This window comes from Daucus carota, chromosome 4, assembly GCF_001625215.2.
Source record: "Daucus carota subsp. sativus chromosome 4, DH1 v3.0, whole genome shotgun sequence".
NCBI lineage: Eukaryota > Viridiplantae > Streptophyta > Magnoliopsida > Apiales > Apiaceae > Daucus > Daucus carota.
In genome coordinates this window covers 45,827,711-45,849,975 of record NC_030384.2, presented here as the reverse complement: position 1 = coordinate 45,849,975, position 22,265 = coordinate 45,827,711, and the positions used below count along the sequence as shown (strand labels likewise).

The window sequence follows — 22,265 nt, the reverse complement described above, 5'->3', positions numbered from 1 at the left end:
AACTTAATTTCGGTACTGCAAAGGTATATAAAATTAGTTGTTTAACGGATAACAAGAGTGAGCTCTAAACTCACCAGCTAAATCAAATGCCAAAGCTAAAAGTTTTAACAGGACTTTGATTGCAACACTTGAGAATCCGAAAATATGCCAAGCATTAAACTGAAATTTAAAATATCAGAACATGCATAATTTGATAAACATTTGTTGTCAGGTAATCCTCAGAGGATATAAAGATTGTTAGTATGGATTATAACGGTTACGACCACCACTGTAGCCGCCACTGTCACGCCTTCCACCACTAGAGCTTCCACCCCCACCTCTTCCTCCACTCCTTCCACCACTTGAACTTCCACCACTCCTTCCTCCACTCCTACCACCTCTTTGTTGTTGGGGAGGTGGTGGACTACTGTAGGGCTGTGCTCCTGGCTGCTGCCTGTATAAGGAAAATAACTTGATTTATTTTGTTTTGCTAAATTTAAGGCATAAAGAGGTAGCAAATAAGTAAACGAACAAAAATACTAAAGAAATGCAAGATTAATTAATGCATCCGCTTTGTACAATCTACTTTGCAAGATATGCTTCTCTACTTATATTAGTTAAACAGTTTTCAGGTAAAGGTTTAGCAATCCAATCTCTATGAATTTAAGCCTGGCAGTGCATGCGTCCATTTTAATAGTTGCAAGTGTTTTTCCTTGTTTACTTACAGGTCAAACTTCGAGGTATAAGATGGGGCAGATTAGATTGAGTGAAAATCACTTGCAAGTTATAACTGAAATCCACCTTGGGTAATAAGGCTTCCAGACTCACAAACTGGCATATAAAAAGCTAACTGTAGTTGTACCCATCAGTATCAACTCTAGACACTGCTACCTAAACATATTGATAACCAAGTGTCCGGCAATTCTAAGAGATGGTTGATGGTAAGATATGATGTTCAGAAGTCACAAAACTAAGATAGATCAATATTATGTTTAAAAAGTGAGAAGAGTGTGGAAGTGGAACACTTACAAAACATATCCAATTCTTCCATCTGGGAGAAGCATAGGCATCATTGCCATGCCAGGTGCGGGTCCCCTTCCATATACCAGTGGCTACAAAAATTCAAGATTACATTAGCACCGGATCCAATCTTGTAAGTAACTTTGCAACAATAGAAACAAAAATGAATTGACTGAAAGCAGTAATTTAGTGTCAAAAGTCATTGCTTCTAGTATTCCCACTTGATCATGCACCCCGCGTCAAGTTTAAAGGTATTACCTCTCTGCTCCACTTATTAATAGATACTTCGTAACCAAGAGGCCCACTCACAAACACATGAACTCGTGAAAGATTATAATTACAACTGTTAAATTATGGACATCTAATAGCAAGTATTTTTGTGACTTTAATTATATAGTACAGTGAATACTCGAATAGGCACTAAACAAAATCAATCAATGAATTCAACATCAAGCAACCTCAAAAGTTAAAAATAAAATAAAAATTTAAGAAGATACAGAATGTCAAGAGAAGAAATCTGTTTCCACCTGCCCAAAGCCTGCACCGCCATATCCAGCACTGAGAGCACCATAGGCACCCCCAACCAATCCATAACCAACTGGAGGCTGGTAACTAGGAAGCAACGCTGCTTTTGAAGAACTTGAAAATCCAGATGACCTTTGATCTGCTTGAGGCTTGGCAAGTGAGCACTCCAACACTTGGCCTAGCAAAATGAATTTCGAAATCATCATGGCTAATTCTTTATCAAGTAACAACCCAATACAAGAAACAAGAACACTGACATACCTTCTATCTCATACTTCTCGGTGTTCTTTAAAGCCTTTAGGGCACTTGACCTGTCCGCAAAGTGAACAAAGCCAAATCTGCTCTTTTCTTGTCCTGCCTTTGCAGGAGGTAGAACTACTTTTGTAATCTTTCCATGGTGCTCAAAAACATCTTTTAACTGATCCTGGGTGATGTTTTTGGGTAAGTTCTTCACGTACACTGCTTTGACCTGCAGTAGCATCCAGAACAAATTTTAACCATACATTCAAAAGCTAACAGGGTGGCCTTTTTAAGGTATTAAAAACCATAACACCAGACTCTAGTGCTCAATTCCATATCATAGAACATTAAGCCGCTACAATCCAAACATGGCAGCTTAATTTTGATAAATTATGACTGCAACGACTTCCTAGCCAGCAAATTGACATAATTCTACACAAGTTAATCATTATTAACACATGTATAAGTTTGTTCACTTTATACTAACAGGGTAACAGCAATATGATGGTTGATTGACAATTTATAATAGAATTCGGTGAGATGAACAAGTGCTTTTGAAAAGAAGATTTAACACGTAGTCTTTATCCACACTATGTTACTAAGAAAGCAACCAAAATATACTATTAGAGGCGTTTTAAGATTTAATAACAACTCAGAAGCAGACATGACACATGTTCATATTTCTAAGCATTTACTGTGCAAAATCAATATATGGAACACTGAAGTGAGGTAAAGAGAAATCTTGTAATGGGTTATAACATAGCAAAACTACACCTGTGAAGAAGCAGATGATTCTGCATTTTTCGGGTCAGCCCAACTCACAGTTGGAGCATTGTCATCGAGCTTAAATTTTGGGTTCGACATCTTTTGCCTAGAATACTCCGCACAGGCATGATTATAGTACTCAATGAATACAAAACCACGATTTCGACTGGAATTTTGGGGGTCCTGACATTCGAGGAAAACACATACAATGTTAAGATAGATTCTGATGATAATCCCCTAGATAAAGATATGGAAGTGGAAAATTATCACAAACCTTTAGCAGTTCCACACCGTTGACCCCTGGCCCTACCTTGGTCACAATTTTCTTTATATCTTCCTCTCCCCAACTTTTAGGAATATTACCTACAAATAACTTATGCTTCGCTTGAGATGTTGAACACTTTACCTTCCTACCCTGTATATTAATAAAGCTCAATATGAGTCACTTTCAAGTGCATACAGAGCAGCAAATATCATGGAAGGAATAATGATAAGAATACCTTAAATTCAGTATTATTGAGGTCTTTAATGGCCTTGGTAGCCAAATCCTTACTTCTAAAGGTAACAAAAGCATAACCCTTATTTTCACTCGAGTCTTTTCCTTTCATAATACGGACCTGTTTTCCGCATAACAAGTGAACAAACAAAATGTGAGCCACATAGTAAATAAGACAGAGCCTTTTAAGATACATTGCTTATCAATCATCTATACAGTATCTAAGATTACCTCTGTGACTTCCCCTATGGATCCACAGAACCCCTTCAATTCGTCTTCAGAAGCATCATGAGGGATACCACCTAGGTATACTTCTGAACCATGAGGAGGAAGGGCAAGTAACTCGGCATGCTTTTTCTCCTCATCCTCTGCTGCTTCAGCATTTATCATCTCATCATCACTATCTTGGCCTTTGCGTGAACCAGCTTTGTTAGAGACACTCGCATCCTTTTCTTCCTCCTCAACTTCTTCCTCCTCCTCTTCCTCTTCTTCTTCCTCTTCTTCGACCTCTTCCTCCTCCTCCTCCTCCTCCTCTTCTTCTTCCACTTCTACCTCTTCATACTCAACTTCTTCTTCAACTGTCTCATCATTATCCCCATCAGACACTACCGGCTCTATAAGCTGAACAGGCTTTTCTGCCGCTGCAGGTTTTCCAGGTTCACTTGATTTAACTGTTGAAGCATTTGACCTTGTCCTAGGCATCTTGTATATCTGGAAATATATGCTTTCACAGCAACTGTGGTAGAAGCACAGAAGCCACAAGCATTTGAAGAGAGAAAGATACAAAAATGGGCAGGCCGAAACAAAACGAAAGGCCAAAAGGAGTTCAAGAGTGAGAATTTTGATTGAATTTGTGCCATTAGATATGGCTTCAAGGAGTTTCAACGTGATTATTAATTATCAATAAAGGATGATTAAAAGCATGGCACAAATAATTATCGAGACAATCAAGAGAGAATGTGAATGATCCTCAAGAGGATGATAATGCTCAACAGGTTAAAAGAGAAGCTACGATCTTCCTGAAATTAGATACCGAATGACGCCCAAAAAATAATGGCCAAATTTTAAGGCTAACTATCATCAGGAATAATGCATTTACAACAAAAGAGGAAAGAAGGACCAAGAAACAACAAGAACAAATAACAACAATGAGAAATGGTAATACAAGTGAATTTTACACAAGTAACATAAATTCAGCAATTCATGTCAAGTGAAAAGATCCGTAATTAACATAAATTATCATAACTATAACTACGCTACTCAATTCCTGGAAATATATAACAAAACTACATTCCATCACAAGAACTCAGTGCATCTTCTGACTCGTAACCAATTAACAATTTAAAATGCGCCTCAATCTAATAACTAATTACGCAAAGCTAGATGCAATGAGCATACTCTTGTTCCAACTTAGAGGCATCAAATGTTAATTATCAAGATTTTCGATATCAATTCCGTAAAATATGTCAGATATACCGAAGTACGAATAATCAATTGTGAGTTCTGAGCCAGGACTACCGGAAACAAAGAATTAAAAATTGTGGAGGCGCCAATAAATTTCAACATCTTTAATAATTAATAATCAATTGAACGGAAAAGCACAAATTGAAGAACACAATTGAGTTACAGATCTAATTAGTTGTTGCGGAGGAATTGAACAAGAGGAAAGAGGCTTACCGAGAGGAGTAATCTGAATGGTGAAGAAGGGGGTGCTTTTTGTCCCTCTTTTTTATTGAGTGCGAAAGAAACCCTAGATTTAATTACACAGACTCTGCCGCGAGCTAGCGTTTATCGGGTTCAACTCTTTTAACACCGTTGGATATATATGCACGCCTATTTTTTTGGGTAAAAAGATACATACACTATAACACTGCTGTCCTGCTATGCACGCTTACCATTTTACCCCTGCCTTCGCTACTCTCCCCACGCGGTTGTTTGGACCCGTTTCTTATTGGTGTTGCGGACTAACGGTATTTTTTCTGAAAAAAGGGCTAATAATTGTTTCGTAAAGCTGAATTTTTTTTATCATACTATCAGTTTTTGGCCGAAAATATATTTTTAAGAAAAACATATATCCTCGTATATTTTTAAAATGTTGTTTTTTAGTTTTTACATAAAACCGTCACATATTTTATTATCAAATTTCATATAAGATATTATTTTTTATATTATAACTCAAAATATATAAATATCAAAAAAACATATCAAAAAACATATCAAACAACAATTTAATTAAATATTAGCATTTTTTCGTCGAGATGTCAATTTTTAACATTACTCTGAAACATCACTCTCAATCAGAGCTAAATGACAATTTGGGTAGAGGTTTAAAATTTCTCTCAAATCGAATCCACTGGACAAAAAATGTTATCGCGACTAAATTAGTTATAACATTGTCGACTCTAGTATTGAGCAAAAAGCTACACCTTATTAAATATATATTTAATCCTGGAATTATAAAATAAAAATTTTATAAATCAATAATAATAATCTAAATTTAAATTATAGAAGAAAAATTCTCAATAATATTATTTTGTTTGACTATTGTGAGTGATGTGTTTTCGTATTTTCGCCCTATGAATAGTATTTTTATGACCTTAGTTTTATATTTTACACACATAATATTCCTTTGTTATTCAAAATGTTTGAATTTAAGGATCCCGTATGTAGAAGTTAATAAGAAAAAGGTTACTATTTGTTTGAAAAGTAAATATTACAAGGGTTTAATAAAAATTCAAGAAAATAAACTCTTAAATTTTAAAAAAACTTTTAGCTCTTTAAATTTGAAATTTGAAATTAGTTAAAGAGCACATCGGACACAGTCTTATAACTTAAAAGGAAGGATACTCTGTTAAGTTGAAGATCTTTGCATAGCCACGGGACATACCTCAGCTCATGATAACATTTTTTTTTCCCCTACAAATTCGGAATCTATAGCTGAGTAAGGGGTTGTTTGGTTCAGCTTTTTCAGGTATCAGGTATGGGTTTGGTTCATTCCAGACCCATAACTCATGTTTGGTTGGAAAATTTATTCGTTCAAACCCATACCTCAAACCCCAAGTTATGGGTTTTTGATACCTTAAGGGGAAGGTGTGTATAAAACATGGGTATGAGGAATCAAAAATATTTTTATTTTATATACAATTACATCAAATGCTTGACACAAAAGTAAATCAATAACTCAAAATTGGATAAAATAAAATTATAAAATTATTTTTCATCAATAAAAAAAATAATTTAAAAATATTTAAATTCAATATATTATTCATTCCATCACTCAACCAAACACATGATATCAAGAATGATACCTCATCCCCGTACCATCTTAACCCGATTCTTCGTTCCAACCTCATACCACTCCTTGAGCCAAACGACCCCTAAAGGATTTTAGTCTGATATCGATCCTATATCTGTAAAACTTACGTACATATATCTTCCGGATCATCAAAAATTATAACAACCTTAATCATATAAATTTTTTGAAATATATATGAATCATCGTTTTTCACCGATCACCGTTATATACTGTCAATATAATATCACAAAATCCCGAAGTTATGCAAATTCCATCAATAACTCGTAAGAAATAATCCTTAAAGAAGACGAAGAAAAGATTAAAACTCGAATCAACTGTCATACTACATTGGAAAACATAAAAAGAAAAAGAAAAAAAATGAGCTTTTACATGTATAACCGATGACAAACCAACTAAACAAATAGTTGTGATGATGATCAAGATGGCATCAAGTTGTATCCAGGTAGATTTCTCATTCAAGTATCTTACTACCTAAGCTTTATTCTCTCTTAGTTTCTTGGATATGGCCAATGCTACACCAGCCAGCACGATGAGGACTCCCGAGACAATCATGGTTGTTTTAAACGTTTGCACCGGATCATTCTTTCCTTTCTCCCCCTTCTTCGCTACACCTTTTCCCTGCACATACAATAATATCACATATATTTTCACATTTTCCCATACAATCAATACTTTTTGTTTCTGTGCATCAGCATAAAAATTGCCTACCTCCGCAATTTGAGATGAGACAGAATCAACCTCTACGGACGTGTTATTACCCGGGTTCAACTCTTTCTCTACATCAGCAGCGGGAAATGAATCATCGGAGGACTCCATTTTTTGTTTCTAGGAAGCCTATTCAGAAAAATGTACACGAAAATCTACAGAAGATGGTGAATATATCTGGATGATTGCTGAGCCTAAAGTTTTGGGTAATTGTGGAAGAAAACTAAATTTAAATGACTGATTTAGAGGTCTCTCCGGTTCACCAGCTTCTGTGTCTAAAATTGCACTCACGGGTGCCCTGAAACATAGGCTACATGTGATCTACAGCTTCCGGGACTTTACCCGTGGCTCGTTATCAACAGGGAAGTTGTGAGCGTATATTCTTGCTGTAATGCAAGTGTGCAATTTTTTAAGCATGTAAAAAGTTAAAAATTTCAGAAAGGGTTCCACATGTCTTTAGATGCACTAATACATAAAATAAGTTCATTTTCGTTTTTTTTTTAAAATCCGGTTTCATTTATATATTTAACAGAGGTAAGCTCAATATGATAAAATCTGTGAACAAATAATTATCAACGTGTAGGATGTGTTAATTGTCAAGTATCTACTGATATATAATATAATTCAGCAAAGTCCGTTTTTTAAGGCAAGATGTCAAAATAACTTTCTGACAACCATCCATAAGTTGAAGATCGAAGTTGAAATTAAATTTTTATAGCATTTTGTTAATCTAATACTTCTTCAATTTTTCCAAATATAAGTTGTTGGATTTTTTCATGAACATTATTAAATTTTTAATCTCATCATTAAAATTATTATTTTTGAAATTTTTATTATTAAATAAAAATATATAACTAATATAATTTATAATTTTATTACTATACTTCAAAACATTCGAACCAGAACTAAGTTAGCTACTCCACTGAATCCTTAGCAGATACTCAAGATACAAACCAGAGGAAATATCAAATGAAATGGTCAGCAGATCAGCCAACAGTTTATGTTCCAGCAGCATAACAATTTTGAGGTTTAACAAAAGGTACATATGTACACGAAAATCTACAGAAGATGGTGAATATACCTGGATGATTGCTGAGCCTAAAGTTTTGGGCAATTGTGGAAGGAAACTAAATTTGAATGACTGATTTAGAGGTCTCTCCGGTTCATCAGCTTCTGTGTCTAAAATTGCACTCATGGGTGCCCTGAAACATAGGCAACATGTGATCCACACCTTCCGGGACTTTACCCGTGGCTCGTTATCAACAGGAAAGATGTGATCGTATATGCTTGCTAAATAAAACTGCAATGCAAGTGTGCAATTTTTAAGCAGGTAGAAAGTCAAAAATGCAGAAAGGGTTCCACGTGTCTTTAGATGCACTAATACTATAAAAATTAGTTCATTTTTGTTTTTTCTAATCCGTTTTGATTTATATATTTTATAGAGGTAATCTCAATCTGATTAAATCAGTGAACGAATAATTATCAGAGTAGGATGGGTTAGTTGTTAAGTATCTACTGAAATATATTATAATTCAGTCAAGTCTGTTTTTTAAGTTAAGCTGTCATAATAACTTTTTGACAACCACCGATAAGGCGATAAGTTGAAGATTGAATTTGAAATCAAACTTTTATAGTAGCATTTTATTAATCTAACACTTCTTCTATTTTTTTCAAATATAAGTTGTTTGATTTTTCGGACATTATTAAACTTTTAGTCTCGCTAATCAGATTATTATGTTTAAAATATTTATTATTAAATAAAAATATGTGACTAATAAATTCTATGCTGTACTTCAAAACATTCGAACCAGAATTAGGTTGGCTACTGCACTGAATCCTGATTAGATACAAAGTTACAAACCAGAGGAAAAATCAAATGAAATGATCAGCAGATCAGCCAACAGTTTATGTTACAGCAGCACAACAATTTTGAGGTTTAACACAAGGTACATATGTAGCACTAGTAATACCAGCAGCTGCAGCTCATGGAACACACAACTGAGAGAGCTAGCCAAACAAGGCCATTATCAAAAAGCTCTCTATCTCTACCCTCAGCTACTCAGCTCAGGCGCATCTCCAAACGCCTTCACTTTCCCTTTTGCTCTCAAATCTTGCGCCGCATTGTGTCTCCCTGTCCCTGGTCAACAGCTTCATGCCCATGTTATTCGAACCGGGTGCCACTCAGAGCCTTTTGTTCAAACGGCTCTGATGTCAATGTACTGTAAATGTTTTTTAGTCGAAAATGCACGTAAGCTGTTTGATGAAAGTACGTATGCTAGGAGGCTCACTGTTTGTTACAATGCTTTGATTGCTGGTTATACTCATAATTCAGAGTTTTGTGATGCTGTTTTGTTGTTTCGTCGAATGAGGTTGTTGGGTGTGGCGGTTAATTCGGTTACAATGTTGGGTTTGGTTCCTGGTTGTACTGTTCCATTGCATTTGGGGTTTGGGATGTCATTGCATTGTTTGAATGTTAAGTGTGGTTTGGATGGTGATATGTCGGTGGGGAATTGTTTGCTTACGATGTATGTTCGGTGTGGTTCGGTTTGGAGTGGTAGGAAGTTCTTTGATGAGATGCCTGAAAAGGGTTTGATATCTTGGAATGCTATGATTTCTGGGTATGCGCAAAATGGTCATGCCAATCTTGTTCTTGACCTTTATCGCGAGATGGAATTGAAGGGCGTATCTCCGGACCCGGTGACTCTTGTTGCCGTTCTGTCGTCTTGTGCTAATCTTGGTGCGTCAGAGGTTGGTATGGAGGTAGAACAGAAAATCAAGCGTAGAGGATTTGGATCCAACCAGTTCCTTCAGAATGCTCTGGTTAATATGTATGCTAGATGTGGTAACCTGGTTAAAGCTCAGGCTATTTTCGATGACATGCCAGAGAAGAATTTAGTGTCATGGACAGCAATTATAGGTGGCTATGGAATACACGGACATGGAGATGATGCTGTGAAGCTTTTCGACCAGATGATTGATGCAGGCATTCGTCCTGATAAAACCGTTTTTGTTAGCGTTTTGTCTGCATGTAGTCATGCAGGGCTAACTAAAAGGGGATTGGAATATTTTGATTCAATGGAGAAGAAATATAGGCTGCAACCTGGTTCAGAGCATTATTCTTGCGTTGTTGATCTTCTAGGCCGGGCAGGCCGGCTTAAGGAAGCTCAAGAGCTCATCGAATCTATGTCAGGCAAGCCTGACGGGGCTGTATGGGGTGCACTCTTGGGTGCTTGCAAGATCCACCGAAACGTGGAGCTTGCAGAGTTGGCTTTTGAACGAGTCATTGAATTGGAACCAACAAATATTGGTTACTACGTCTTGTTATCAAATTTATACTCCGAGACAAAATACACGGAAGGGATACTGAAAGTGCGGGTGATGATGAGAGAACGAAAGCTTAGAAAGGACCCTGGTTTTAGTTCTGTTGAGTACGGTGGGAGGAATCATCTCTTTATGGCTGGGGATAGAAGCCATCCGCAAACAGAGGAAATATATGCAATGTTGAATAGATTGGAAGATTTAGCAAAGGAAACCAGTGAACGTAGGAAGATTGACGATGATGGAGGTAATTCTGAACTTGTTAGTTGTGCAAGAGTCCACAGTGAAAGGCTGGCTATTGCATTTGCACTAATGAACACTGCTCTGGGGAGTCGGATACTTGTGACAAAGAACCTAAGAGTATGCACCGATTGTCATATTTTTATAAAGTTAGTCAGCAAAATTGTTGATCGTCAATTTGTAATTAGAGATGCAACTCGTTTCCACCATTTCCAGAATGGAGTCTGTTCGTGCAATGACTATTGGTAATAAATTGTCAAAAATATTACAGTAACTTTCTACAAGTGAAACAACCACTATAATTTTATTTTTTTTGGTTTTTTTTTTTAGAATTCAAGTTGAGCAATGAACGAACAGGTGATTTTTTTTATTTTTTTTTGGTAAAGAACGAACAGGTGATTTTTGACATTATATCAAACTCTTAAAAATATTACTACATTTCTATCTAGGTGTAAAAATTACACTGATATATATGAGTAGCAACATACTTTCACTATGCAAGGTTCTATGTAAAAGAGTGTACAACAGCAATCTTTGCTTTTCATATAAATAATTGTAAGCATTACAATTGCAATACAGTCCAGATCAGTTAGATCAAATGTCGTACCTCATTAACCTCTCTAGTCTACACAGTTGAAGTTGTAATCCCTATATACAAGATCAAGAGGACCAATTTATCTCGATTTGAGATGCATTCAATACCATTAGTTAAATACTTGCAATACCAATCTGAAATCCTGATTACATCATGCCAGCAACAATAATAATCGGTTGGTTAACTAGCACAAAATTGCTACTTACATTAGCCCCCCAACGGCGATGACAGAATTAGTCCCGGAAACATATTCATCTTCAACAAGTGGAATTGTCCTCCACACTCCAATTTTCATAGGATGGCTTTTGTCTAAAGTTCAATGACACAGTTTTCTTTATTAAATATGTGTTTCTACTTTCTACATTGCCACAATATTCATAAAAAAAAAAAAGAACATATTACAATTTACCTACCTATATTGGCACAGTCCTTTCTTGAGCAAATAGCAGCATAATGAGACCCAGCCAATTCCAAGAGTGCAAATTGCCAATCGCCTGTGTGGTTGGTAGAATCCTCTAAAGACTCGACCACTATGTCAGAATTCTGACAGCATATTTGAAGCCTTTTAGTACGTTTAACAATTAATGAATATTATGTGAAATTGTATGCATAATATAACTGAACATCTTCGACAAGCTTAACAAAAGTCAGTGCCTATTCTCAAAAAAAAAAAAAAAAAATCAGTGCCTGATACATAAGACTGCCACCACAGCAGGTTTTTGAAAACATCTTCATGTACGCAAGTGCAATCTTCTTTAATTTTTCACAAAAGTTTGTTCCAAGGTTCAATCTTATGACCTGATCGTAATAACTAACAAGTAACCACTTAAAAATGGCACCAAGCACGAACATTGAAAGAATAACAGAACATTTTGGACTTTCTTAAAGCACAAAAATAATTTGTACAATACTCAAAGTCTCAAATACTTAAGAAAGAATGTACTATCGAAGAAGGACAATGGTGGGTGGGAAAGGGGGGGAAATAAAGGAATAAACCTATATTTGTGGAGAATGAGTAAAACACTCACAACTCCCCATATATTCACTTAGATAAGACGAAATTCCTACGCTTTCACTAAATTTTTAATTGGCTTTTTTTTACTAAATCTTTAATTGGCATTTTGAATTGCTTACCATAATCAAAGTTTAGATTGCATTTAGTATTTATATATTGGATTTTAATTCATTTGTAATACTTGTTGACAAATTTCTTATTAGACTTTAAATATGTTCCTTGAATCTGGCAATATTTTTGGTTGCTAGGAAATACATAAGATTATATTTTATAATAGTATATGAGGTTAAGATCCTAAATAGTTAACAACGTCCACAGCCAATAAAACCTTCTTATGCTAATTTTATATTAAATTACTTTAATATTTCTATTTAATGTTTATTATAATATTAGTACTGATACTGTATTTTTGTTACAATTTTAATTAAAACATGTTAATCAGCTTTCTTCTATTCTTTACATGAGGGGAAAACCTCTTTATTAGATTTAGTTTCTTACTATTTTACAGAAATAAGTATCATTTGTGGTATCTTTTTTTTCTTTTGGCTTATTATGTAAGGAAAAAGTGTAATCACAACCTTTACTCGCCTACCTTAACTCTTAAGAGGCACGATGTTACATTAAAAAAACTGCATCTATTCTATCACTTAATCTGAGTACTAGAATATTTTGATACGACGATAATTCACCAGGCCTATGTTTTTAACTCAAAACTTATGGCAATAAGTAAGCAACATAATTTAATGACAGCATAGCAACATGGAGAAATTGATTCCTAAACAGAGCCCAGAGGTGATCAAATACCTCAAAACTGGAACTTTCAGAAAGATGAATGCTTTCTTTGCTAGCAGCTGCAGACCGGATGGTAAACGTTTTGAATGGTGATCCAGAAAATCCCCTACCTAATGCTTTAACATAAGCCTCCTGAATATAGATTTCCAGGTCAGTGAAGTCTAAAGGAAATATTGTAATTGATGCAAGGAAATATTGTAATTGATGTATCTACTTCACAAATCATACATAACCAACTAGCACTACTGATAGAGAAACTAAATAGACATAAGTATGTGTGTGGGTGTCTGCTTACATGGTGTGTATAACAGTGATGTATCTTCATCAAAAAATAAATGCACAAGATATTTCAAAGTAATGTATACAGCCAAATAGAAAATATCAGCATTTTGCATAGTTCCCTATAGAAAGAATTATAAATGTAAATTTACGAGACACATAAGAATATTTTAAAACCATCATAACATTTTGCTAAGCAAAAGTATAACAACCAACTATATCTACATTCTGAATCACACTTTTTTAAAAATATCACCTACTTTTGCTTAAAAACTGCAATCAAAACACATAGAACTTTGACTTTGATAGCCCTTGGATAAAGGAGTACTATATTCACAATTCTGAGGTGTACTTCCAGATAGATTTGAGTACTTTAAAAATAAGGGGGGAATGTGAATTTCATAAATATTTTCCCCAGAATCTAAAGCCAAGTCAGGAGGCTTATCGTATGCTATGTGCTGCAAAAGGCAGTTCACAAGTAGGGACAATTTCAATAAAAAGAGTAAAGGTTGTATGCGAGTAGCAAAGCGGCAAAAAAGTAGGAAGAATTTCAAACAAAAAAGGAGTAGCAGTTATATGCGAATATACAGTCCTCTCTCCATTTGCGTCTCACATGTAGCCTCGCTTGAGATGCGAGCCGCACGTTTCATCGAAGGGTACACTGGTATGTACTACTCCCTCCGTCCCATTTTGTTTGAGCTTGTTTGACTAGCACGGATTTTAAGGAATAAATGTTTGACTTATTTTTAACCAAATGAAAAGAGTTAGTGGATATTAAACGAGTGTAGTTTATGAATGTGTGGTTGTAATAATCTTAAAAAGATGATACAAACGGAAGGTTCATTCTTTTTGGGACATCCAAAAAAGGAAAGTGGTTCAAATAAAATGGGACGGAGTAGGGGAAGAACTGCTTTTTCATGCGAGGCGCTGGATGAATAACCATCCACCCCAGACGCAAACCAATTGAGCTTTTTCTTAAAACTTAAACTCTTGAAGACGAAGACCCAAAATAGAGAAAATTTGGAGCCATGGAAATATGGAATCCAGCTAATCGATCGTAAAAATTAAGTTTTTGAACTTTGTAGACTTATGTCTAGTAAACTATCTCTATTATGTTGTGAGATTGTTCCACATACTTTTACATTTTTAACTATTCGAACTAAAGACATAAATAAATTATTAAGAAAGAATTAAGACATTAAGACACAAAGAGGCAGTAAAGCTCAACTTAATACAAAAATCCAAAACTGTAAGCCTTTGCTTTACAAAGGAATAAGACACATACAATAGTGGAACTAATAACAGGGCTAACCTTGAGCGTCCATAATTTTATGAACTCCTGGCGCTGAATTTCGGGGTCTGAAATAGAACTTAATAGTTGCACCTCTTGCTGGGAAAAGTATCTTTTAGCAAATGATGAGATGCTGTGTTTAATCTTCCGTTCCTTTTCTTCTATGTCTATGCCAATCTAATATCCAGAAGTTAATGAAAACGCGTAAATACATTACTTTAACAAAAATGGAAGAGGAAATTTTATGTCAACCTGTTTACAAGATAAGCTTCAAAGATATGTATTTTACGCAGAGTAACAAATTGATAGTCACTAACTGGATTATGCGTCGTCACTCCACATGCTACTAGAGATTCGGTATGTGAAATATTGAAATGCAATTGTTGAGGATGCCAATCCTCTATCTGTTGCCAGTCTACCTATAAATATGTTAAAGGCTGAAGTTTTTAGTGTATGATTATTGATTAGTAAACGTGTAAATGAAAAGAGTTACGGTACAGACAACATATGGCACCCAAACCTCAGGCTTCCCATGGATGTTCTTCCTAAACTTCAAAGACCTTGGACTAACTTGATTTATCTGATCTAGGAAGAGAAAATATTAATTCGGTAATCAAATGAGTTGACTGAACATTTTGTGCAAGTTATCAACAGCCAGGAATTGTAAAAGAAAATATGAACCCAATGACCTATGTTCCGGTGTTTCCAAAATTATTAATCTTTAATATCTTGTCATCATCAGAAGATGTTACAAGAAGTAATAGTATATGCTTCCAGCATAATTTGAAAATTTGTGTAGACATCTTCAGATTATCATAATCATCTTTCAATTATCTAGATAAGACTAAGTTTACTTTTTGCAAGACTGATAAATCTAAATGTGTAACTTGAGTATGAAATTAAAGGAAGATCAAGATAAAAATCAGTTAGTCATACATCTCGCAATGGTAGTTCGAACAAGAGCACGAGCAAGCAGAGCTCCTTTTCGCAATTCATCACCACGCATGCTAAAAACATGTTCTTTTTCAGACTTTGGCAGAAATTCCAAGTATTTGTTTAAGAGTTGTTCACTCTTTACTTCATTAGGTTTAACATACCAAAGATGAGTTTCCCTGCATTTCAGAAAGTATATTACATAATGATGCAAGAAAAGTAGCAAGAGGTCCTGAATGTACCGATAACTAACCCCCAGATAAAGATCACATAAAATATAGAAATACATGTTAACTTAATTGCAACACCAAATCATACATTCGGGAAGGAAGTTGCATTGGCACCAGAGAAGTTGAAGTAAAGAATTTTGTATCCAGGCATTGCATCCTCATCGTGAATCTTACTCCACGCAAGCGTGAAAACATAAATCCTAAAGGCTGCTCAATAGTCCTTCCAGAATGCTATGTTCTGTCATAATCAACACTAGTAATTTTAAATTCTACTACCTCCTAATCACTTATCTGATTCTACTGAAATGTTATAATCGATTGTCTTTATGCATAAATTTACAGAGTAACAACCGTGTAAAAATAAAAACTCAAAGCAGATGTATGAGAATTCCGCAAATCATATACTACAAAATTCAGCACTAAATTATACGCGAAACAAGCTGGTAATGTGAAATCACGATACAAGAAGTTGAATTACAGTAAAGTAACATGACTTGAGTAATCAAAACCTAGTGCAAGTCACAATACTCGAGTAATCATGTAACAACAAGTATACCACTCGATTCGTGTTTCGTATACTTTAACAATCACATTCTGTTGTTCAGAATCACCTATTATTTGCTTAAGAGATTGTAGTGTACAAATTTGGGGAAGTCGCCCTAGACAAAATTAATAGTCAACACCACATAGTCATAAAGAAACCATATGTATGTATGTAAGTATATAATGAATTGCATAAATTCAATTAAACGATGAAGATAATTCAATTGAAGATCAATTTAGTAGAGATGATGTAGCAAAGGAAGAGAGCTTACGGGAGTAATCGGAGTGCGCGTGTCTTGATTCAAGTAGCCAATAGGGGCATAGGGCCGTAACGGCCGTTTGCTCGCCTTTAAGTAATCAGATTATTTAGCAGAAGAAATAATAATAATAATAATAATAATAATAATAATAATAATAATAATAATAATAATAATAATAATAATAATAATAAATATTTTGACAATTTATTTAAGGTCAATTAGATATTAAAGTATAATTATGTAACCCTATTCCTGATCGATTAATTTTCTCAGATGAAATTGTTTTGTCGGATTAAATTTATATGGATATGTGTTTTTTTTTTGGATGGAATTATATGGATATGTGTTGATTTCAAGTTAAATTTGTTCCATTGATCTAAAACAAGTTAAATTTGTATCACAGATTTAAAATGAAAAAAATGCTTTCTTGTTAACATACATATATTTTGTTAGGCAAGGATTACTTGTTCTTTTATAGGTTGAGAAATAGGTGTTTGATAGATAAAAATAAAAATGATCAGAGGACCAGTGTTCTCCCATTGAGCTAAAAGATTCAATATTGTTGACTTTTTTATTATCCCCATATTTTTATAAAATATAATTCTATAATTTATTTATATTTTTTATCTCCTAAACAAAATATTATATTTAGATTTTTATTCAGATACAAAAAGTTAATATAGATTATAGAAGAAATCCGTGGAAAAAAGTACATAAAAATAAGTGGGAGATCTGCTAAGAATACCTAAATCGATCCTGGAGGCCGGAGATGCCTCATGGGCATGGCTGCCAGCCCCAGGCAACAGCCTACATTCTCAAGAAACTGCTAACAAAAATAAAAATAAAAAATAATAACATATAAACATTTACTACAAAATTAGAGAAAGATCAATGTTTCTTTAAATTAAAAGCCACGCACAGACTGTGGGCAACTGAAATTTATGAAAGAAATACAAAATTGAGCTGAATCTAGCATCTAGGCGTGTTGATTTGTCTCCAGGTGATTTCTCATCTAACTCATCAAGCTTTATTCTCTTTCATTTTCTTGGATACGGCCAAAGCTACAGCAAGCACCACAATGACCACTCCTGAGACAATCATGGTTGTTTTAAATGTTTGCATTGGATCATTCTTTCCTTTCTCCTTCTTCCCTGCACTGCCTTCCTGCATTCACATTAATATTACGACATATTTTTTCACATCGAATTGCCTATATAATCGACGTGACAACAAAAACTGCCTACCGCTTTCTTCTCTGCGATTTCAGATGAAACAGAATCAACCTCTACTTCCGTGTTGGTGCCCGGATTCAACTCTTTTTCTGCATCAGCAGCCGGAAATGAATCACTGGCGTCCATCATTTTTTATAATAATGATGTTGTTAAGCGGACTTATTGGTTAGATAGGCTAGAATGTTTATGATTCTGAAACTCTTCGTTTTTCCAATGTGCATAGGCTTGAAGGGATTACATGTAACGTAAAGTGTGGTTTAGTTACAGATTATGAACGCGGAGTTTGAATTCTCTGAGAAGAATGCAGCACCTCACACTTGTCGGCAAACCACAAAACTTGCTTTAACATACAATTGGACAATAAAGTTTCTATACTTGATTGAATACAGAAAGACACCAAATCCGAATGACCAGTTCAGAGACCCCTTTGTTTGTGGAGATGCATGTTTCTTTCGGGCAAGATTGCAATCACGGTCCACCTGAAACATAGGCTACGTGTGGTCTCCAAAACACTGCTGGTGTTTCATTTTGGTTTTTGGAGAATTGCAATCTGAACAAACCAATAAAGTTGACTAAAACTTGAAATGGTTACATTCGATATTAAAATTTCATAATTTGATCAATTGTTTTCAATATAGGCCAAACTCGTGATATTAGGTATTAACGCTCAAACGCGCTGCCTTGTAGCCTGCATTGAGCATCTAAATGAATTTAGTATCACTTTATAACAGAGAATGTATGATCGACAATTGAGATAGAAGGGGAAAATACTTAAACACGCTTTAAGAAAAGAAACATAATATATTATGATAGATACTCTGATATCCAAAAATCACTGCACGAACGCTCCGTTACTTGATGATATCCACTCTTGACACTCCAATTATGTAACAAACATGATTCACCATTCATCTCCAGGCCGCATTTCTCTCGGTTCTTGAATTGGAGCGACTAGTAGTGAATGCTCTCCTGCTCTTGCCTCCTGTACGGCGAATCTCTGAAGGCTCGGTGCCTTTCCCATCCCCTTTCTTCACGCATGATTCACAATATCTAACTCTGCGCATTGGCGTCTTCAACTTCAGCTTCTCTTGACCCCCTTCAGATTTCCCTTTGCTAGTAGTGCGCATAATAGATGCATGATCATTTTTGATTTCAGGCTCTGAGTCAACCGAAGAAAGGTCTGCAGAGCTATAGTATAGTGGTTTTTTGTTCATCGATGCTTTCTCCAACTCACTCATCTCATTTTCTATCTCAATCATTGACCGCAAAGACATGGGATTGTCCTCAATTTCATCTGAAGGCTCTGAGTCGTATGCAGGACCCGTTTCCACTACAAAGTCTTCTCTGTCCCTCATAGTTTTCTCAACAAGTGTCTTCAGAAAATTCATCACTTTCACTGCATGCATTAACGCTGTCAAGGGATCCGCCATCTGCAATCAACAAGATAATAATATTATATATATCAACGTTATGACTCCTCTGGACTATGCCGATTGTGTTATGAACTTGACAAGTTTTTGCTTACCCGCGTCATGTTTGGTGCAAACACCAAAGCTACATTGCGAGCATTCATTTTGTTAAAAAATTCCATCTCAACAACATCAGCCATCAGATTAATTGCCCAATCCAGTAAAGCAGCTTCTGTTGGTGGAAGGTGCCTCACCAGCTGAGAAAAATCCTCTTCCGACTGAGCCTGCATGACTTGTTCTGGTGCTAGAGTGTCCAATACTCCATTTGGAAGCTCCCGAAACCAAGCCTAGAGTAACAAAAACACAAATTTCCAAGGTAAACTGAAGGCTCCAGACTGCCTTTTAATTAGAATGTTTAAACTGAAACAGCACCACCTTGATCAGACAGGCTAAACTGTGCACATCTATGTTGTTTGGCACCAGTCCCATGTTTAGTTGTTCCCTTGTAGACTCTTGTTGTCCATTATCGCCATTTATTCTGAAAATCCCTTCTGCCTGCACAGAAGTGTCAAAACTCAACATCTATTTCAGATTAATACCGATGTTACAGTATTAAGAGAGTAAAACAATTAGTTAAGACGAAAACACCACCTGCAGACCTCCCTGCTCATATAAACGCCTTTGCATCATCAAAAGTATCGTGGGCACACTGTTCCCTCTGGAATCGAATGAAAGCTGCATTGATTCTGTTGAAACTCCAAACACACTTGAACTACATGATGAAAAAACACATTTATGTGAGCTATACAATACAAGACTCAAATAGGATACCACAGATTCAAGTTCATCCATTTTAATTAATCAAGTATCCACATCAGGCCCCGAGAAATAAGCTAAAAACTGTCTTAAGAAACAAATAGCACGAATCTCTCTCAGCAACACACCTGATCCAAAGGCCATTTCCATCAATTAAAGTATTTTGCTTTAAATTTATTATAGTCTACTTCAAATTCTTGCATATGAAAGGAATCTCTTCATAATTGTGGCAACAAGTCCTGCTTAACATAACAGATCGAAAGACACGGGATAAATTATATAAAAGAGATAAAAACACGGATATCAGACCTTGCACTAGGTGGCTTTCTGGGAACTTGAGGTTCAAACTCAAGGGGCAGGCCAAGAAAGCCATTAAATCGATCAAAGGTGACATGAGTTACATGTCTTACGTTTGTAGGCGCCCCGATATCCATGGTTCCAGCTTCCCTACTATCTTTCTTCATTAATGATTTACTATGAGGACTCGCTAAACACTAAACCAAACAGCTGACTATGACAGCTGATCTTTCTCTAAATCTACCCTTCTCTTCATTCTTCTTATTGTATTTAATGTTTCTCCTGCATGTATGATACTACGTAGTACAACATATTTAAGTATGAGACTGTGAACAGGGGAGGGTTTCTCCGCCTTTGTTGGTGTAACTAATCATTGTCTGAGATGAGATGGAAACATATTGAGCTTGGAGGAGAAGACAGAGATGACGAGGAACCAGTAGGATGCAGTATGGACTGTGGTATCACGTATTATTTATTACGTCATCAACTTTAGTTTAAGTACAGTGCCTTTTTAATCTAGTGCATTACAGATTTACAGAACACATAAATTCTGGTACACAATTTTTTTTTTTTTTTGCTAAATAAAATTCTGGTACACAAATTACTCCATGTTAATATGTAATATTTTATTTCTCCCAGATTGAACTGCTAAACTGTGTTCACATCAATATTTTCGACAAAAAAAATTCATATTATCAAATCAAGTGTCACGCTATCTGAAAATTATACCAAATTTTGTATCAAACACTAATTCGAAATGAAATATTTATGTGACTGATTATACATACAGTTTGGGACTAAAAAAAAATTTTAAAGTTCGGATGTTAATTTGTTTCCCATTCACATAAAAGAGCATGAATTATCAAATGATGTATGTACGTATTATACTTAAGAGCTAGGTGCAGCTTAGCAGTATATGTCCGGGCTAAGTGGCCAGTTTAGCAGTACAAGCTTTGGTGTTCGAGGGACCAAATTGAAGGACTAGCTAGCTAACTTTTCTTTTTCCAAGTAATAGCTCCTTGGATTATATTTTTGTATAATGTTTATAGTCTTCTAGAAAATTAGAGAGGTATGAATGTTGCAGATTTTTCCAGTAAAGTCGACTTAAAGGATCCTAGTTGAGATGACAAGACTTGGACAACTATATGCCTATTACATAGGTTTGGACCACGCCAGTTTGGCAAACTTGAAGGTTCGGCATCTTTACGGGACCATGTCACAGTAATTTTGAGCTGCTTGACGTGTATATTATTCAACAAAAATCCTATACTGATGATAGGTTTATAATTTGTGTTATGATCCCCAAACAAACATAGCGCAAGGCTATGCTTGTATTCTAAGAAATAGTTAGGCCAATTGTTAAATCTACATTATGGTAGGAATTAGGATAATAGCTTCTCAGTCCTAGGTCCAGCTTGCATGAACCTGTGATCAACTGATTTAACTTTTGATCAACTTTTGGGTGATTAGGTAAGAGCTCCATTTTGCTTATTCAAGAGAATGGCAAAAGACTTGTTTTCCCTGGAAAGAGAATCAGCCTCTAGTAATGAATTTGCTTGAGCATGCCTGGCTTCACACAAAAAAAATAATGAATCTACTCCCTAGTTATAATCATCTGCAGGCTGTAGGCCTGTATCTGTTTTATGAAGGATTTAATATGAACCCCGAGAGCCATAGAACTAAGAAGCATTGCAATTCAATTGCATGAATGCGAATACTATCATCATCACTCATCAGCCTCCGTGGAATGATTATCACCTGTTTGGCGATCAATGGAATGAATTAGCTCTTTTAACTGGTTGATTGAAAAAATTGAATTAATTGTTTCATATGAAACTATTATTAGATAAATAGTTGTTCGATTAACTTTTTATAATTAAGCTAGACACATGTCCTGTCAAAAAAAAAAAAAAAAAAAGCTAGACACATGTCATAGCATTTGAAAAATTAGCTTTTTAAAACACCAAAA

At 35.3% G+C, this 22,265-nt stretch overlaps 5 protein-coding genes across 11 annotated transcripts; 1 reads left to right on the top strand and 4 right to left on the bottom strand.

Annotated features, from left to right (window-relative positions):
- Positions 1-96: 96 nt before the first annotated feature.
- On the bottom strand, positions 97-4,944 carry LOC108219072 (heterogeneous nuclear ribonucleoprotein Q). Of its 2 annotated transcripts, none has more exons than XM_017392326.2 (9): positions 4,703-4,944; positions 3,257-3,761; positions 3,030-3,146; positions 2,804-2,944; positions 2,539-2,712; positions 1,786-1,993; positions 1,527-1,702; positions 1,009-1,091; positions 97-433 (listed from the first exon to the last, which is right to left on the bottom strand). In XM_017392326.2, the coding sequence occupies exons 2-9, from the start codon at positions 3,725-3,727 to the stop codon at positions 238-240; spliced, it is 1,566 nt and encodes a 521-aa protein (XP_017247815.1). In that variant the 5' UTR covers positions 3,728-3,761; positions 4,703-4,944; the 3' UTR covers positions 97-237. The 2 variants fall into 2 exon arrangements, with proteins under 2 accessions (XP_017247815.1, XP_063947491.1); XM_064091421.1 differs by having other exon boundaries at positions 3,257-4,099; positions 4,703-4,843.
- Positions 4,945-6,612: 1,668 nt separating this feature from the next.
- On the bottom strand, positions 6,613-7,387 carry LOC108218220 (uncharacterized). Its single transcript, XM_017391132.2, has 2 exons — positions 7,050-7,387; positions 6,613-6,959 (listed from the first exon to the last, which is right to left on the bottom strand). Exons 1-2 carry the CDS (start codon positions 7,155-7,157, stop codon positions 6,813-6,815), a joined length of 255 nt encoding a protein of 84 aa, XP_017246621.1. The 5' UTR covers positions 7,158-7,387; the 3' UTR covers positions 6,613-6,812.
- Positions 7,388-8,825: 1,438 nt separating this feature from the next.
- Positions 8,826-10,893, top strand: LOC108217782 (putative pentatricopeptide repeat-containing protein At3g11460, mitochondrial). Its single transcript, XM_017390668.2, has one exon. The coding sequence runs from the start codon at positions 8,928-8,930 to the stop codon at positions 10,851-10,853; it is 1,926 nt and encodes a 641-aa protein (XP_017246157.1). The 5' UTR covers positions 8,826-8,927; the 3' UTR covers positions 10,854-10,893.
- A 231-nt stretch (positions 10,894-11,124) lies between these two features.
- On the bottom strand, positions 11,125-16,650 carry LOC108215904 (uncharacterized). Of its 6 annotated transcripts, none has more exons than XM_017388518.2 (9): positions 16,555-16,650; positions 15,828-15,977; positions 15,513-15,688; positions 15,079-15,161; positions 14,894-14,995; positions 14,598-14,753; positions 13,019-13,138; positions 11,613-11,742; positions 11,125-11,508 (listed from the first exon to the last, which is right to left on the bottom strand). In XM_017388518.2, exons 2-9 carry the CDS (start codon positions 15,932-15,934, stop codon positions 11,402-11,404), a joined length of 981 nt encoding a protein of 326 aa, XP_017244007.2. In that variant the 5' UTR covers positions 15,935-15,977; positions 16,555-16,650; the 3' UTR covers positions 11,125-11,401. The 6 variants fall into 6 exon arrangements, with proteins under 6 accessions (XP_017244007.2, XP_017244012.2, XP_017244014.2 ...); XM_017388523.2 differs by having other exon boundaries at positions 15,097-15,161; XM_017388525.2 differs by having other exon boundaries at positions 15,079-15,156.
- Positions 16,651-18,348: 1,698 nt separating this feature from the next.
- LOC108216906 (rho GTPase-activating protein 5) lies at positions 18,349-20,741 on the bottom strand. Its single transcript, XM_017389769.2, has 5 exons — positions 20,309-20,741; positions 19,835-19,955; positions 19,619-19,738; positions 19,300-19,530; positions 18,349-19,204 (listed from the first exon to the last, which is right to left on the bottom strand). Exons 1-5 carry the CDS (start codon positions 20,461-20,463, stop codon positions 18,683-18,685), a joined length of 1,149 nt encoding a protein of 382 aa, XP_017245258.1. The 5' UTR covers positions 20,464-20,741; the 3' UTR covers positions 18,349-18,682.
- Between the last annotated feature and the right edge of the window lie 1,524 nt (positions 20,742-22,265).

Excerpts from the sequence above, each read along its gene's own strand:
- LOC108219072 (XM_017392326.2), bottom strand. The coding sequence starts at position 3,727 with ATGCCTAGGACAAGGTCAAATGCTTCAACAGTTAAATCAAGTGAACCT. Across the intron at positions 3,147-3,256 it reads CCATAGGGGAAGTCACAGAG|GTCCGTATTATGAAAGGAAA; the intron begins GTAATCTTAGAT and ends TGCGGAAAACAG. Across the intron at positions 2,945-3,029 it reads TCAATAATACTGAATTTAAG|GGTAGGAAGGTAAAGTGTTC; the intron begins GTATTCTTATCA and ends ATTAATATACAG.
- LOC108218220 (XM_017391132.2), bottom strand. The coding sequence starts at position 7,157 with ATGGAGTCCTCCGATGATTCATTTCCCGCTGCTGATGTAGAGAAAGAG. Across the intron at positions 6,960-7,049 it reads TCTCATCTCAAATTGCGGAG|GGAAAAGGTGTAGCGAAGAA; the intron begins GTAGGCAATTTT and ends TTGTATGTGCAG.
- LOC108217782 (XM_017390668.2), top strand. The coding sequence starts at position 8,928 with ATGATCAGCAGATCAGCCAACAGTTTATGTTACAGCAGCACAACAATT.
- LOC108215904 (XM_017388518.2), bottom strand. The coding sequence starts at position 15,934 with ATGTTTTCACGCTTGCGTGGAGTAAGATTCACGATGAGGATGCAATGC. Across the intron at positions 14,754-14,893 it reads GAGTGACGACGCATAATCCA|ATTGGCATAGACATAGAAGA; the intron begins GTTAGTGACTAT and ends TCTGGATATTAG. Across the intron at positions 11,743-13,018 it reads CTGAAAGTTCCAGTTTTGAG|AATTCTGACATAGTGGTCGA; the intron begins GTATTTGATCAC and ends ATATGCTGTCAG.
- LOC108216906 (XM_017389769.2), bottom strand. The coding sequence starts at position 20,463 with ATGAAGAAAGATAGTAGGGAAGCTGGAACCATGGATATCGGGGCGCCT. Across the intron at positions 19,531-19,618 it reads GTTTAGCCTGTCTGATCAAG|GCTTGGTTTCGGGAGCTTCC; the intron begins GTGGTGCTGTTT and ends TTGTTACTCTAG. Across the intron at positions 19,205-19,299 it reads TTGCACCAAACATGACGCGG|ATGGCGGATCCCTTGACAGC; the intron begins GTAAGCAAAAAC and ends TGTTGATTGCAG.